This window comes from Miscanthus floridulus, chromosome 7 (assembly GCF_019320115.1).
Source record: "Miscanthus floridulus cultivar M001 chromosome 7, ASM1932011v1, whole genome shotgun sequence".
Lineage (NCBI taxonomy): Eukaryota > Viridiplantae > Streptophyta > Magnoliopsida > Poales > Poaceae > Miscanthus > Miscanthus floridulus.
Window position 1 is genome coordinate 29,613,987 of NC_089586.1, and position 15,515 is coordinate 29,629,501.

General features: G+C 41.4%; 2 protein-coding genes across 6 annotated transcripts; one reads left to right on the forward strand and one right to left on the reverse strand.

Moving 5' to 3' along the window:
• The first annotated feature begins 950 nt into the window (after positions 1-950).
• LOC136466787 (transcription factor TGAL9-like) lies at positions 951-9,784 on the forward strand. 4 transcript variants are annotated; one of them, XM_066465287.1, is made up of 10 exons: positions 951-1,310; positions 2,167-2,270; positions 3,312-3,361; positions 3,821-3,964; positions 4,062-4,211; positions 4,433-4,510; positions 5,081-5,138; positions 5,313-5,617; positions 9,190-9,438; positions 9,548-9,784. In XM_066465287.1, the coding sequence occupies exons 1-10, from the start codon at positions 1,210-1,212 to the stop codon at positions 9,764-9,766; spliced, it is 1,458 nt and encodes a 485-aa protein (XP_066321384.1). In that variant the 5' UTR covers positions 951-1,209; the 3' UTR covers positions 9,767-9,784. The 4 variants fall into 4 exon arrangements, with proteins under 4 accessions (XP_066321384.1, XP_066321387.1, XP_066321385.1 ...); XM_066465288.1 differs by having other exon boundaries at positions 1,188-1,310; positions 2,162-2,270; XM_066465290.1 differs by lacking the exon at positions 3,312-3,361 and having other exon boundaries at positions 2,170-2,270.
• A 46-nt stretch (positions 9,785-9,830) lies between these two features.
• Positions 9,831-14,849, reverse strand: LOC136466788 (uncharacterized). 2 transcript variants are annotated; one of them, XM_066465292.1, is made up of 7 exons: positions 14,253-14,849; positions 12,699-13,150; positions 12,193-12,277; positions 11,948-12,117; positions 11,120-11,433; positions 10,308-10,472; positions 9,831-10,198 (listed from the first exon to the last, which is right to left on the reverse strand). In XM_066465292.1, the coding sequence occupies exons 2-6, from the start codon at positions 13,072-13,074 to the stop codon at positions 10,317-10,319; spliced, it is 1,101 nt and encodes a 366-aa protein (XP_066321389.1). In that variant the 5' UTR covers positions 13,075-13,150; positions 14,253-14,849; the 3' UTR covers positions 9,831-10,198; positions 10,308-10,316. The 2 variants fall into 2 exon arrangements, with proteins under 2 accessions (XP_066321389.1, XP_066321388.1); XM_066465291.1 differs by having other exon boundaries at positions 9,831-10,472.
• Positions 14,850-15,515: the final 666 nt, after the last annotated feature.

Genomic DNA, 15,515 nt, shown 5'->3' on the forward strand with positions numbered 1-15,515 from the left:
ACAACTGGTCCGCGGTGTCCTGTGGCCAAATTTCATCGAACCAGAGCGTCTTCTGATAAAATGCTTCAAAGTAGGTGTCCACCAGCAAAGGACCATCACTTTGGATGTCCAATGGACAATTCTCCCAAGAAATTAATATAAAATCCTCTCACTCATCTAACATAACCCCGTAACTGATCCACTATTAAACGACGATGGTTCAAACAGAACGAAGTTTGTTTTCTAGGGCCCAATAATTAATTTCCCATATAAATCCTGCCAAATGCCTAAAGTAACCAGTTTTTTTTCCGAACCACGCCACCTCGAAGAGACTGAGACTAAGTCGACAGATCTAAAAATTGACGAACTCACCATAGACGTCTTGTTATCACGAGCACGTCCCCTATCACTAAAAGAACAACTAACACCATTTTTTACCACAATGAACCTAACCGGCCAGTTGAGCTCAATTCGCCCCAAAGCAACAAGCTGAATAGTATGGCTGGATATTCTTGTTCGTTTCACTGAAATTTGGCTTATGCTAATGCTTATGCTGATTTATTGTAAGAGAAAAATATTGTTTGTTCGCTGAAAAGTACTACTGGAGTAGTGGTTTCTATTATTTTATTAACTTTGCACAAATATAGAACAGTTGGCATTAGTAGCAATTAATGTCTCACTCCCGAACCCTATTGATGATTCATATATAGCTTCTTTTTGTCAAAATTGACTTGGGATCTCTAATTTAAGATGAAACATGAGAGATCAAGTGGCAGGTCAATATAAAACTAACTGCTCCGAAACCAGTCATCCTACCTGACCCTGACTCGATCCAACGACACATCGTATTCTGCCTTTCTTTTTTTTTTAAAAAAGTCTAATTATTGTGCCTAGCTTTTCCATGGTTTGTAACCACTCCCTTATATTTCTTGTACAAGCACTCCACCTCAATCAGGCTCCAAGTCCTACTTTTGCTAGTTTCCGGTCAGAAGAAGCCATAGCCAGGAAGAAGATCAGCCATAACAAGCTAAGGGGGGAACTAAACAAGAACAGCGGCGCATCAGATGCGAAGAATCGAAGCTGATTTTTTGAATCATATACCTTTCCTGCTTCATCAATCCAGTTGAGACTTGAGAGAGAGGTTCGAGAGAGAAGAGAAGGATCAAAGTGATCAAGAAGCTTAGTAAGCTGCCGGCCGCCGCACTGGTAGCAAGCTAAGTGATTGCATGCATGGGGGATAGGACATGGCAGCAGCCACATGAGCAGGCTCCTTATCCAGACACAGGGACGATGGTCCAAGCTTCATCCTCCTCCGTCCATGGCAGCATCATGTAAACCCTAACACACATAGATAGCTAGATTCGAATCTTGTTCTATTTTATTGCGAATAGATATGTAGAATTGAAGGTTGTTGCTCTATTTCTTACTTGCTTTTGGCTCCTCTCTTCTGATTTCTGAAGCATATATGAATCTTTTCTCGTGCCTTATATTTTATATGGCCCTTAGTCTCTTCTCTGGTTTTCATCATCTTTTTCGGCCCTGTGCTTCAGCTAATTAAGGTTTTGGAGAGTTATTTTCATGTCGCGGTTATGATTGTTAGCTACCTACTACGCAGGCATGGTTTGGGAGCATATATAACCATCTATCTACTATACTTCTGGAGATTATGAATGATGTTTGGGCGTCTTATTTTTTAAAAATATTTTTTCTTTAATTAGTCTGTACTTGCATATGTAATATGCACTACTCATGACGTATGTTCAGAGAATGCCATGCTGTAAGTCTGTAATAACCACGCATGCAAGCTATCAAAACTTTTATATATTTTTTTTCTTATTTAATTACGAGATGTCAATTCAATCCTATCAAAGTTAACCGTTGTCCGCAGTATTTCCCTTCTACTTAACTTTTCCCACAAGTGGAAATGTTAGCTTACATTAATTTATTTATTATTGGTAGCATTTCCAGTGGATTTAATTAATTTAATTGTTGAGCATCAAAAATTTTGTCTTTACATTAATTTATTTATTTATTATTGGTAGCATTTCCCTAGTATATCATTTTAGTAACTGACCGAACTAAAATGATGGTTGACAGCGGCGGATCCAGGAAATATTTCAGGGGGGGCTGAATGGTTGATATCAACTTAATTTATAATTTTGTGTGTATTAATTTGTGCAAGTGCAGCAGAAAGGAACCTGGAGGCGGATATGACATGGCTGAATTCGATCAAGCGCTCTTCCTCTATCTTAACAGCCAGGATCAAGCATCAGTTATTCAAGATCAACCTCGTAAGCCACACTTAGCTTATGCATATACATAGCTGCATAGGTTGATCTCATACATGGCAGATTAATTAATAATTAAATATAAACATGTCATTTAGTCATGTAGTATCTACCCTGATTGGACATGGTAAAACAAAAATGAGCCAAGATGCGAGACAATGGCGTGATCAAACCTCTCCATCGTTTTTCCTTCTTGTATGCAAAGCTTGTTCTGTCTGAGTCTGACAAAAGCCAATTTCAGAAAAGGAAAAAAAAGAATCTCTGCTAGTTCAAGGAGAGTGACATGTAACAAACACATGCTCATGTATGTGTGTTCATTCTGGATAGGTCATTGTCTTTCTGCTCAAATAAGGCAGTTAGGCAGAGATATGATTTCTCATTGTCCAAATATCCTTTACCACTTATCTACTTCCAAGAACCATATACACGCATATGTGCATGCATTTTTTTCCCTTGCCCGTATTGAGTATATTCTCCTATACATTTATTCTTCGCTTTTAACTATATAATGTATAGGACAAGCTAATAATTATTTCACAATAGTGTCATGATCAACTTTTGGTAGAATTTGTGGGAAGAAAGAAATCGAAGAACATCCTTCCAAAAAGCCGGTCTCCAAACGGCCGGTTGAATTAGTTTAATTATATATGTCAAGCAATAATTTCGTTTGGCACCCCAAACTCATGGATCGTTATTCCAAGCATTAGTCCATTTTTTCTTTACCGTTGTACAAGCTGCCCTCTATGGTTTTGATCTTTTTTGTTGTACTTTTAGCTCATATATTCTAGTACTAGTAGTAGTTGTAGGGGCTGTGCTGTTAGATCCCAGAGCAGTTGCATGGCTGCTTGTATTTTTTTCCTCTTGTTTTTTTGTGTGTTGTTCTTAGTTTAGTTTGGTCACTGTGTTTTCCTCCTAATAATAATATAATAACTCTCTTAATTGCCGTTTTCTAAAGGATAAATTAGTTCAATGGACTAATTAGCTTTGTTGTAAACGTCATGTGTATATGGTGTTCATGCATGTTTTGGCACGCTGTGCATGCAGAAACTCTCAACATCTTCCCTTCTCAGCCAATGCACGTCGTCGAGCCCGTGGTACGTACGTATATATGCATTAAATATTCATCAGCTTGAATACACCCGATGCATATATATACATCAGTCCGTGGTAGTTACGATAATTACTATGTTAATTTATAAAATTATAGTAACTCCTTACTAAGTGGTTTACTATAACGTTATAGTAAATATTCCATGTGTTATAGTAACCCAACTATCGTATATATATATTGATATTATCATAAATTAGTATATAAAATTATCGTAAATAGAGGTGGCTACAGAATAACTTATTTTATAGCTGACTGAATATATATATATATATATATATATATATATATATATATATATATATATATATATATATATATATATATATATATATATATATATATATATATATATATATATATGGTGTTTAATTGGGATGCATGCGTTTTCTTTTGGAATATTATTTTTGGTTTCAAATATTCTAATCGATCAAATTTCTAGCAGGGATCCATGGGGACTAACAACACGGCGTCGAACGCCGCCGGCGCTGGCCCGTCCAAGCAGCAGCAGCCGCCATCTTACCATCCGTCGAGGACGACGACGACTCTGGCGGCAGGGCCGCCACCGCCAAATAAGGACGGCGGCAAGGTTAGTTCACTCACTGCACCTGACCGTCCGTCCGGATCCGTATATACACACAACACACCAAGCTGACATGCCCATGCCATACTGTCGTCGTCCTCAGAGAGAAGGAAGCAGCGGTGGCGCCATGGGAAGCGGGACGCCGTCGACGTCGAATAATCCACAGGAGGGGCCCAGAGCTTCGGACGCCAAGACGCTGAGAAGGCTCGCGCAGAACAGGGAGGCCGCAAGGAAAAGCAGGCTTAGAAAGAAGGTATAATGGTATATATGTGTGTTTCAATTTCATCCTGCGCCTAACCAATAAAGAGAGTCCTAACAAAACCAAGAAAATGGTGAAATTAACTTTGGATAATTTGTCATGGGATTCCCATTTCCTGTATGTTTCCCATACCATTTCTTCATGTGGCCGTGGATTGATTAATGTTCGTTTTCATTTGTCGTCTCTTCTCTCTAAAATATAATCGACTATCGTAGGCTTACATTCAGAACCTAGAGACAAGCAGGATTAGGCTGGCCCAGCTGGAGCAAGACTTACACAGATCCAGAGCTCAGGTATGAACGAACTGAAAAGAAATATATATGCTAAATTAATAACAATGTATTTCCAACTTTATTACTGAAGAGATTTGGAATTAACATGAAGTAGGGAGGCCTGCCAAAAAAGAACCTACTAATTTAATCTAGTTATATTATTATTATTATTACTAGAGTATATTCAGTACCTAGCTATACAATAAGTTATTTTGTAGCCATCTCCATGTACGATAACTTTTATATACTTAGTTTACCATAAAGTGAATACATATTTACGATAGTTATATTACTATAACATATGGGGATATTTACCGTAACATTATAGTAAACCACTTAGTAAGGAATTACTATAATCACATAAATTAGTATAGTAATTATCGTAACTCAAAGTGGCTACAGAATAAGTTATTCTACATATAGCCCGCTGCAGAGTAGTAGTTCTAGGTAGAATCAACATTTTTTTTAGAAAAAAACAAATGCATAATAAGCTTATTATAAAAGTGAAGATAATGTAGTTCCATATACTTTCATAAACGTACTGACTGAGTTTGTTCCGTGTGCATGCATTTCGCCAAACAAATCAACCAGGGAGCGGTGTTTGGTGGTGGAGGAGCTCTTTCTGGTTGTAGTAGCGGACTAAGCCCAGGCATGCATTCAAACCCTAGCTAAACTGCATGCTCGCATGCATGCATCTCTTACATTACGTACTCCTAAGTCCTACATGCTAGCTCCTTTTTTATACCATCTCTCTTGCATGCATTGCACATTTTACACGTTTATTACAAGTTGATGAACATTGCAACCATGCATGATCGAGCAGAGGCGGCATGGTTCGACCTGGAGCACGCGAGGTGGCAGGAGGAGCACGGCAAGATGATGCGCCACCTGCGGGCGGCGCTGGAGGCGGAGGAGCACGCGGCGGCGACGTCGACGCCGGCGCCGGCGGACGCGCAGCTCCTCCGGCAGCTGGTGGACGCGGCCGTGGCGCACCACGGCGTGCTGGCGGAGCTGAAGGCCGTGGCGGCGAGGGCCGACTCGTTCCACCTTGTGTCCGGGGCGTGGGTGTCCGCCGCCGAGCGCTGCTTCCTCTGGATGGGCGGCTTCCGCCCTTCAGAGCTCATCAAGGTTAGTTTTAACTTTTTTAACACAAACAACTGATTGATTGGTACTAGTTTCGTTAAATTCGTGCCACACCTTGCTACCTGAAGACTGGTGATAGAAAAATTGAAAACCGGATCGACCCTTTCTTTTTACAAAATAATAAACTGATTGAGAGACATGATGCATGCATTTTGATATGATAAAATAAAAATATAATGTGTGTGATATATTTTATTTAATTATGATCACTCTATCCAAGTGTATGAAATTCATCTTCTTACACAATGGACAAAGGAAATAAAGTGTTATAGAGACTACTTGGTTGAAAGCCAATATTTGCCGTGCCATTTTTAGGGCAAACCAAAATGTTGGCACCTAATTTTATGGCGAGCCACTGTTTTTGTAAGGCAATCAACGTTGGGACTTAGTTTGCTACAAGAAAGAAAAAAAGGATGATATTGCCTTGCCAAAATTTTGTCTCAAACCAATGTCAAATCTTTTGAACTTACCAATATTTTGGTTGGGATAAAAATTAGCTTACTACGGCCCAGTAGGCACTTAACATGTTCTCCCTCCGTCCTTGAATATATCAATTCCTAAAGCTGTTAAGTTAATTTTTTTAAGTTTGACCAAATTTATAGGAAAAATTACAAATATTTATGACACAAAACGAGCATATTATCAACAATTTGTTTATGGTGTATCTAATGATAATAATTTAATGTCATAAATCTTAGCCTCTTTTCCATAAATTCGGTCAAATTGGAAAAAAAATTGATTTAAGACAACTCTAGAAATTGATTTATTCGGGGGGACGGAAGTACAAAGTAGTAACCACACCATTTAAACGATGAGCTCAAGTTTCTGTAAGCATGAGCTCACGGCTACACACTCACGTATGATAAACCAATTGCATGCTACTAGCTCCTTTCTTTAATTGGTGTTCCCAAATCAAGTCCACGAAATTATTAGTACATAGAAGTAGTGCATTGCGTGTCTAAACTTTGACCCACACAATGACACACTGCATTAGGTAAAAGCAGCATCAATGGAGAAATGTATATATGGTGGATTAGCTAGCTGATTAGGTAGGTAAGAGGTCCTAGTTACGTTGATGGGAACAGTTTTAGGCCTTTGGAATTGTCTTCGGACTTTTATTCTAGCTATATAGTACCAGCAGCCATCTACTACTACTATGTGACTGGGTACTTACTGCAACTGCAACAGGGTAGTAGGTTAGATGGGAGATGGAGACGGGTTTGGTTTACTTACCTACAACAATGCCAAGGACCTGCTTGGCCTTGACACATGTGTATGCCTTTCGGCTTCTAGATGGATTGGTTGGAACTTGCAACTTGGGAACGACCAACAACCCTGAGTTTCACAATAGTACAAGAAAAAGTCCCTGTTACAGCTCTAAGTATAGGTAGATGTCTCTATTATATTCTCCCAATACAATGTGAACTTTTTTTTCTTAAACTGTCAAACTTGCAAGGCGAACTTTTTCTTAAACCATCAAGCTCTGCTTATTGTATGTGTACGTTACAATAGGGTGTATCGATCATTTTATTGTATATATAGTCACTTAGACCAATTCATGATAATGGTAATTAGTTAACTATCTTTTTTTTAAACACAGGAGAGCTGCATTTCATTGTATTAGCTAACTATCTTTATTGGATTTAATTAGGCTTGACCGGACCTTGTTTCGACTAAATCAGAAAATGTGGCAAAAAAGAGAGAGAAAATAGGTCACCAAACCTCGTATCCAAGTTTCTCAAGCATCAATGTGTTTTTCTAAAATTTTATAGAATTTTCAGGTCACCTTTTTATAGAATTTGACTAAACTTTGAATTCCATGGAATTAAAATAATAGCTAAATCCTTTTCTCTTCCTTACTTGCTCTAGGTTCTTAGAGCAAGTACAGTAAAGTGTTGTGAGTGGGTTGTATGCTAAGGTGAAGGAGTAAGAGGAGAAGCGGGCTAGCCGGCTTAGACAGAAGAACCAAGAAAGAAACTTTATGAGAGAGACAAGTAAGTCATGTATTAATAATAAAGAGTTAACTACTATATAAATAGGCTAAGAGATAATGCTGTAAAGATCCATTCAGCCAGCAGCAGGCTATACTATTAGGCTTGCTCTTAGCCAAACTTTTTTTTCTCTCACCCAAACCTACCTTGACCTTTTGGACCATTTATTTCCCATCTTATCTCTTTTTTAGGCCAACTGAGGTGTGGACTGCTCCTTCCCTCCTTCTACTGGCCTGACAATGGCTAGGCTGCCACATTGTCTCACACTCTATCTCCTCCTCCCTTATAGTCGTCCTTGCGCAGCGAAGATACAAGGATGAGCAATGCACGTCATGCGCTATGGCTACTCTCTGTCCCGCATCTCTCTTCCCACGCGCGCCCCTCTCCTCTCTTTTACGATGACAACAGTTTCATCACTAGAGAGTCATAAAATATAAACTATGATTAAAAAAACCAGTGAACATCATTATCTGAACCGTCATAGAAGGTAGCATCTCTTACAGTGAAGGGATTGATCCCATATAGAAAATTGACTAGATATTGACTCGGTTTGAAGGGATGGCTATATTATGTGCACCTATCATGAGGTTAAGAAATATGAAATGTGAGCCACACACACGCATGTGGCATGGGGACAGGAAGCGAGGCTACGATAAGAGTGTCCAGCATCAATAAAGGTTTTGCAGTTCTACACTGTAACCAACGTCGTATCCGAGAGGATACGATCTATTTGTAGTTCCAAACTATAGGTAATGTCGTGTTAAAGGAGGGTACTATCTATCGGCCCTCGAACTCTTTGCCATGGGCGTATGTTTGTCACCCAAGCCTCGGACTCTGGGTTTATGTTTGCCACTTGTAAAGGCAAGAAGAGTTAGAGAGTCTATGTTTGCCACTTGTACTTGTGAAGACAAGAAGAGTTGTAGTGAGAAACGACGGATCAAAGGATGGGAGAAGAGGTATGTGGGTGAGGGATGACAAACGGCTGAGAGAGTGATGAACTAAGAGGTGTAAGAAAGAGTAACAAACAGAAGAAATTTGTTGTCTCTAATATTAGACTAGCAAGCATGCTCACGTGCAACTTGTGTCATCTCTTAAAATCAGACTCTATATCGTGATAGAACATGCGCTGTTCTAACTCATGAATGGTGAGGACTGGGGCATAGAGTGACAATGAAAATTTAGAGGTGATTTTTTTTATTTTCTATATAGATATCATATCATATCAAGATCTCTTGTGTCTGAGCCAAGGGCTTCACTGCTCCACTGTTCATCACCACATCAGTCTATCTCCGGGTATTAAAAGCTCATATTCATTTACCTATCGGTAGTTCATTCCTCTAATGCTGAACATCATAATGGAGTATATTCATATGTATAATATACTAATACTAATAAAACTAATTTCGTGCGTGCTTTTTTTCATGGTTAAGTTGTCCAAATTCCAATTCTTATCAGCCAGGTAAGCACTTTCAACTTTGATTATTTATTAGTGCCGCCATTTTTTTCTCAAAAAGAATAATTTGAAGATATCAATGAATTAACCATGCAGTATGCATCCCCACGCAGATAGCGGCCCGGCACGCGGAGCCCCTGACGGAGCAGCAGGCGATGGGCGTCTGCGGCGTGCAGCAGTGGGCGAGGGACGCGGAGGCGGCGCTGGACCACGAGCTCCAGGCGATGCACCGCTCCGTCTCGGAGGCCGTCTCCTCCGACGCGGCGGCGCTGCTCTTCCCCTACTCCGACGTGCCCAACTTCATGGCCACCATGTCCCTCGCCATCAGCAAGCTCGCCTCCCTCGAAGCCTTCGTCAGACAAGTAAGCAAATCTAGCACATGCCTGCCTTCCTGCAAGCATTTTGTGTTTCCCATGATGAAATGGTAACAGCAACAATGGTGAACGCGTGCTTGGTTGCATTGCATTGCAGGCCGACGCGCTTAGGCTGCAGGCGCTGCACCGGCTGCCGCAGATCCTGACGGCGCGGCAGTCTGCACGGTGCTTCCTCGCCATCGCTGACTACTCCCACCGCTTCCGCGCCCTCAGCGAACTCTGGCGCACCCGGCCAGGCCAAGTTCCAGCGGCGAGCAACCCGGCGGCCGGCCCCAGCCAGAGACCGCCCTACCAAAGTAGAGACGGTTTACTATAGACACTATAAGAGCCTGCTCAGCGTGGGATAGTTTCAGAGATAATAGAGGTGATCACTGATCAGGAATTCAGATGACCCATTTCTCGCTTATTTGACATCAGCTCTAGCCTCTAGGAGTGTTTATACACATGTAACTGTGGAGTATATATAAAGGGTAATAGTAAGCAGTAGCTGATTCAGCAGTATGAATATGAAATAGTAGACAGGAATAATAACTGAAACTGCCCAATTGCCAAGCTGATTGACATGTCAGACACTCAGAAGATGTAGCATTCAGATTGATACATGGTGAGAAAACAAATTATTGCATAACTATTGCCAAATAATGGGGTGCTACATGGTACAAGTGTCATGTACAGCCAGCCTCCCTCCAATCTCAGCGTGAAAAAGAGCAGTTAGGTTGACAAATTGTAACTTCAGTACAGGGTGTACCTAGTATGAAATGTCAAATGTGGTTACAGGGTTCAGCAGATGTCGCAACCCCAAGTTCAGAACAGTCACACAACATAAAGTGCCATGACAAGGACGACTTCTCTCTCACCTTCTGGTGTTACAATCTATCAAGGGCGTCGATGATGGCCTTGCGAAATGCGTCATTGTGGAGGAAAAAAGAGGAAACATGGCCACCTGTTACCCACCGGACTTCTGAACCTGGCCATGCCTTCTGGAGCTCCATGACTGAATGTCTGGGAATATAACCGTCATCCTGTAAACAGAACATAGCTCCAGATTAGAAGAATGCTCCAGACAAATAAGACTACCGAGTAAGAAATCGAATCCTCTGAAATAAGGAGGTAATTTAACCAATCTTTTTTTTAAAAAAAAGAGTCCTCGAGTAAACTATCTGCTATCAATGTATGTTTCAATTTCTCAACATTGCTCAAGCAAGCTAAGGTAACCTGCTGTTTGCTGTACACAGTGCAGGTAAAAGTCATATTTTGAGTACTCACACCATTTCCTTTTATAAGCTGTAACAGGATTTGATAGTTTTTCAAGATAATCTTTGACCATTAATTTCTCAGTGTATAAGCAATTACTACAAATAAACATCCTACTAAAAGGCATAAACACAAATCTATTGATATATCATTGTGCACTAAACACACATATATTGACTAACTGATGATCCAAGTTTATAGTGTTTGACTTTTTACGAAAACTAATACACCCTGCATTTTGAAATGGAAGGAATAGTAAAGTAGGCAGTCAACTAGTGACATAATCTGATCGTGGTTAGTGGTTACTCTGCCAAAATCATGAAACCAAGTAAAAAGACGAGCGGGGAAACAATTATGTTTTTTGAGATAATAAACTGATGTTAAAAGGCCATAAAGTTCGGAGAGCATCACTAACCGTTGCACCAACAAAGATGACCGCCTGTGGGTTCTTTGGGACTGGGAATCGAGTGACATCAGTCAAAGACAACACTGACCGCAACCTATCTCTGACTTGTTCGATAGTAATCCCAGTTTTCTGTGCAGCATCTTCTGCCAAAGATGTTACATCTTGAGTTAATGCTGCAGCATCTTCTCTCAAAACATCCCAAGCTGTGGCGTATTTGTAGACCCCTTCACAGAAAGGTACCACAGCAGAGTGTGGAGCGAGAAATGGCAGTGTGGCAATTGGTGTAGGATGCAGGGATCCCACCATTGCAGCATGTACTCCACCTGTGACATCAGCAAAGAAACCATTTGAGAAGAATGTGATATCTTGTAAAATCTACTACATGATTTCTAAGACGCACTTAATCAGTCATCAGGAAAACCAGTAATTTTAGCAGTGCTTAAATTTAGGTACTTGGATGTCATGGATTCACAGAAACAAGTATCTTTGATGGTGCCTCCCCCTCACTCTTGATGGCTTATCAGTATTTCAAAGAGGACATGAGATTATGGGGCCTAGCTGGAGCTAGAGAGCTTCAGGAATTGGGCACAGGTCAGGGGCTAGGACTAACATGATTAGTCCAGGCTAGGGTTGTTCCTTGTTCTATTTTGCTTCAAGTGTACTGTTATTTTTACCCCTAGTCTTTTAAGGTCACCCCTTCATATTCCCTTGTGAAATAAGGGGGTTGTGTTGTATTGTATGGGACCGTTCTTTCTCTCTCTCTCTCTCTCTTTCATACAAAGATACGCAGATCTCCTGCGTGTTCGGGAAAAAAAAAGGAAAACCAGTATTACATACCCATGCTGAGCCCACATACGCCCATCTTGCTGTAACCAGCCTCAGTCTGCAGCCAGTAAAGGAGACTGCGAGCTTCATCAATTGTGGCTTTCCCTAAAAGTAACAGGTCACTGACACACTGGAGCTTTGCACCACGCTGCATGCTAGGACGTCGCTGTCCATAATAGGGGCTGTGGTTCATGAGATATCAGATCTTGGCAAACAGTGGATAAAAAATCATACAAAAGAATGCAAGCAAATCTCACCTCTCAAGAACCATAGTTGCAATATTGTTCTTAAGAAGAGGCCCACCGAGCCGAAGCCTGCGCTCAAACGTGTGATCACCAGTGCCTATAATATTTCAGAAAATGTAGATTAATTCATTACATGCGAGTAAAGGAATATTTTTATATAAAAAAAGAGGCGCAGATTTTGATAAAATGGAAGTATACATTTTTAGGCAAGAACAAGTTTATGATGTTGCTTAGGCGTTCGTGAATCAATGATACTTACAATAAAAAGGACTAGTAATTGTTCTTGTTTGGCACTTGGAAGCAAGAAAAAAAATATCTTGAAGATGTTAAAGTTGTCAAAGAGGAATGTTAAAGTTGGCAGTGCTAGAAAGCCAGCAGACAATACATCCATATAGCATTCCACTAGCAAAAACCTTTTAAAAAGTGAAATGCATACAAGCCAAACAGTCATATCAGAAAAGGTTTTCATAACCTATGCAGCATTAGGGAACAAATAAAGAAACTACAAAATCATGTACCTGCAAGATGGACCACACAGGACATCTTCTCAGGTGTAACATTTTTAGGGGTAAGAAAAGCAACTCTTGCATTGTGACTCTCAAGGGGCAATGCGTCAATTAGTCGCTCATCACATGTAGTCCTGAAAACACCTTCTCGCAGACAAGAACTGTTTGTCTCCCATACTGTTTTCCACATAGGCTGCACAGCAGTTGGTGGCCAGTTTTGGCAACGTGCCTCCGGAAACAGCTGCTTCACCATCTTTTCTAGCAAATCAAGTTTGGTACCTCCCCATCCTTTTGAGAAAAATGGTGTTCCTAGTTTGGTGCGATGAAGAAGAGTTCCATATATGTGGTCCAGTACATAATGCACTAACCCAAGATTAACTGATACCATGTCCAACCACTGGTTAAATAAACCTGGTTCTCCAAACCTTCTTTTTATAAATTATAATTACAAGGCCACGATATGCCTGCAACACAAAATCAACAAGAATCAAGGTTTAACATACTTTAGGAAATTCAATGCAGCAGGAACACTTAACAGAAGGACAGTCTGCAGCATATCACAGTCACACAGTGGAGGCTCACACAGTTGTTTTTGACAAGTGTCGACCCAAAACTTTTTTGCAGGTTATATTCAGAGAACACATTGGCTACGCCAATGGGTGCAATTAGAGCGGGATGAAGCCAATAAACAGCACATTATCCAAGTCTGTCAAATGCTAGAGGCAATGTCAATGGATTTTTCTGTGTCCTTTGGATGGCCTTATAATTTTAGAATTGTGTTTTGAGTGTGACATTTGTGTGGTTCCACAATACTGTAATAAGTGGTCTAATTATCTTGGAGACAGGAGATGAAGCCAGATTTATTTCCATTATCTAAAGAAGATAGGGCATAGCAACACGAATTAAGCAATCAACGATATATAGAGCAGTGAGCTACAAAAGCTGTCCAGATTTGGACACAACCAGAAACCATAATAAGAGTAGAGAACTGCTAAGGGACAAAGCCAAACTAGAGTGGTCGGTTCTGAAATTGGAATGACCAACCAAGCTTAGTGAAATACAAACTACTGAACCAACCACCAAATATTCCGAACATTTCTTAAAAGGCAGATGACATGGTTTTGATACATGTGGTAGCTCAATGTCGCAGATATAGAAAAAGGAAAACATTTCTTTATTTGAAACATGCTTTGCTCGTGTTGACCCATTTCAACTACACAACACAGCTGCTTTGAAGAAATATCAGAACTGGTGAACTAGTCAGCTAGTGTACCACTTCCAGGAGACGAGAATTACAGATCACTTGAGGGCAATTCAGGATAATGTAGCATCATTTCATCTCATACAAGTACTACAACCACAGCCTAGGCATCCGGGACATCGAAAACAACAGCTTTTGCACAGAGGAACGCATCTAATGAGCTAGATCCAGAAAATATCCCATTAAGCACACTAGCAAACGTCCGGAAGATGCAATGCAGGTGCTCAGATGTGCTCTCCCCAGCACGCACATAACATCAAATCAACATATTGATTTCGAATTATGTGGAGTCCAGAAGGTCGCACCTTGCGATGAACGCGACGGGGAGCCGGCGACGAGGAGGAGGCGGCAGAAGACCGCGAGCCCACCTCGGCACCCGGCGGAACACGAATACCAGTCCGACACACTCAGTACCAAACCCGCGCGCGAAGGGGAAAAGACCACCTTTTTCTGCGTGGTATAGGGACAATCGAGCGACAGAACGCGGGTGGTGGCTGGGCGGCGCGACACGAGCAGAAGGACCTCACCAAGAAACCAAGAAGACGGCGTGCGCGGCCACGGGTGGGAACTGGATCGCACGAGCCTGGCTGCACGATTCGCTTTCTCTCTGTCTGGTACAGCAGCTCCACGGATTCCTTGTGCACGGCTCAACCCGTCAACTAGCCCGAAGAAGAAGAGGAAGAAACCGGTGGGCGACGACCGCGGGGATGGGGAGGGACGGCGCCGTGGCTTGCTTTCGCTCTCTCGGATCTGATTCGGGGGCAAATACTCGATTCTGCCGTGTGGGCCACCGAGGGGCCCGAGGAGCAGGGACAGGCGGAGAGCGCCGCGGTGCGGACGCGCGGTGTCCGCGGCCGTTGTCTTGGGCCAACGGCGGCCGGCCGGCGGGTACGTGGCGGTCGGATAAGGTGGCCCGATGCGGAGGTGGCGGTGCAAGTCGGAGCTGAACGGGTCTGGATTTGGCCCGGACTAGCAGGTTTCTTGTTTTTGCTCTTCAGTCAGAGTTCAGATAAAACCCAATTTTCGAGTCGTGTTTGCTACTCTGAAGCCGAGAACCAGTAATTGTAGTAGTGCTTGAAATTAGGTACTTGAACGTTATGGATACATAAACCAGTGGTTTGGAAAACCAGTAATTTTAGCGGTGCTTGCTAAAATGTGACAAAAAAAAAACCAGTAATTTTAGCCTGGTGCCATGCTAGTTCCACACGGAGGTTGGGTTAGAGATATGATTTTTTTCTCAGACACTTATTGCTGCACGATGGTCACGCTGTGTGAAAGGACACGATCCAAACAAGCCCATTCGAATTCTAGAAAAACATTTATTTAATATGATAGTGACGTGGTCCATCTTTTTCTCGCTCTTTATTTTTTACTTGGGCCTTGTTTAGATTGCAGTTAGGAATCAATATTTGGTACTGTAGCACTTTCGTTTGTATTTGGCAATTATTGTCCAATCATGGCCTAACTAGGCTCAAAAGATTCATCTCGTAATTTACAATCAAACTGTGTAATTAGTTATTTTTTTATTTACATTTAATACTCATGCATGTGTCTAAAGATTTGATGTG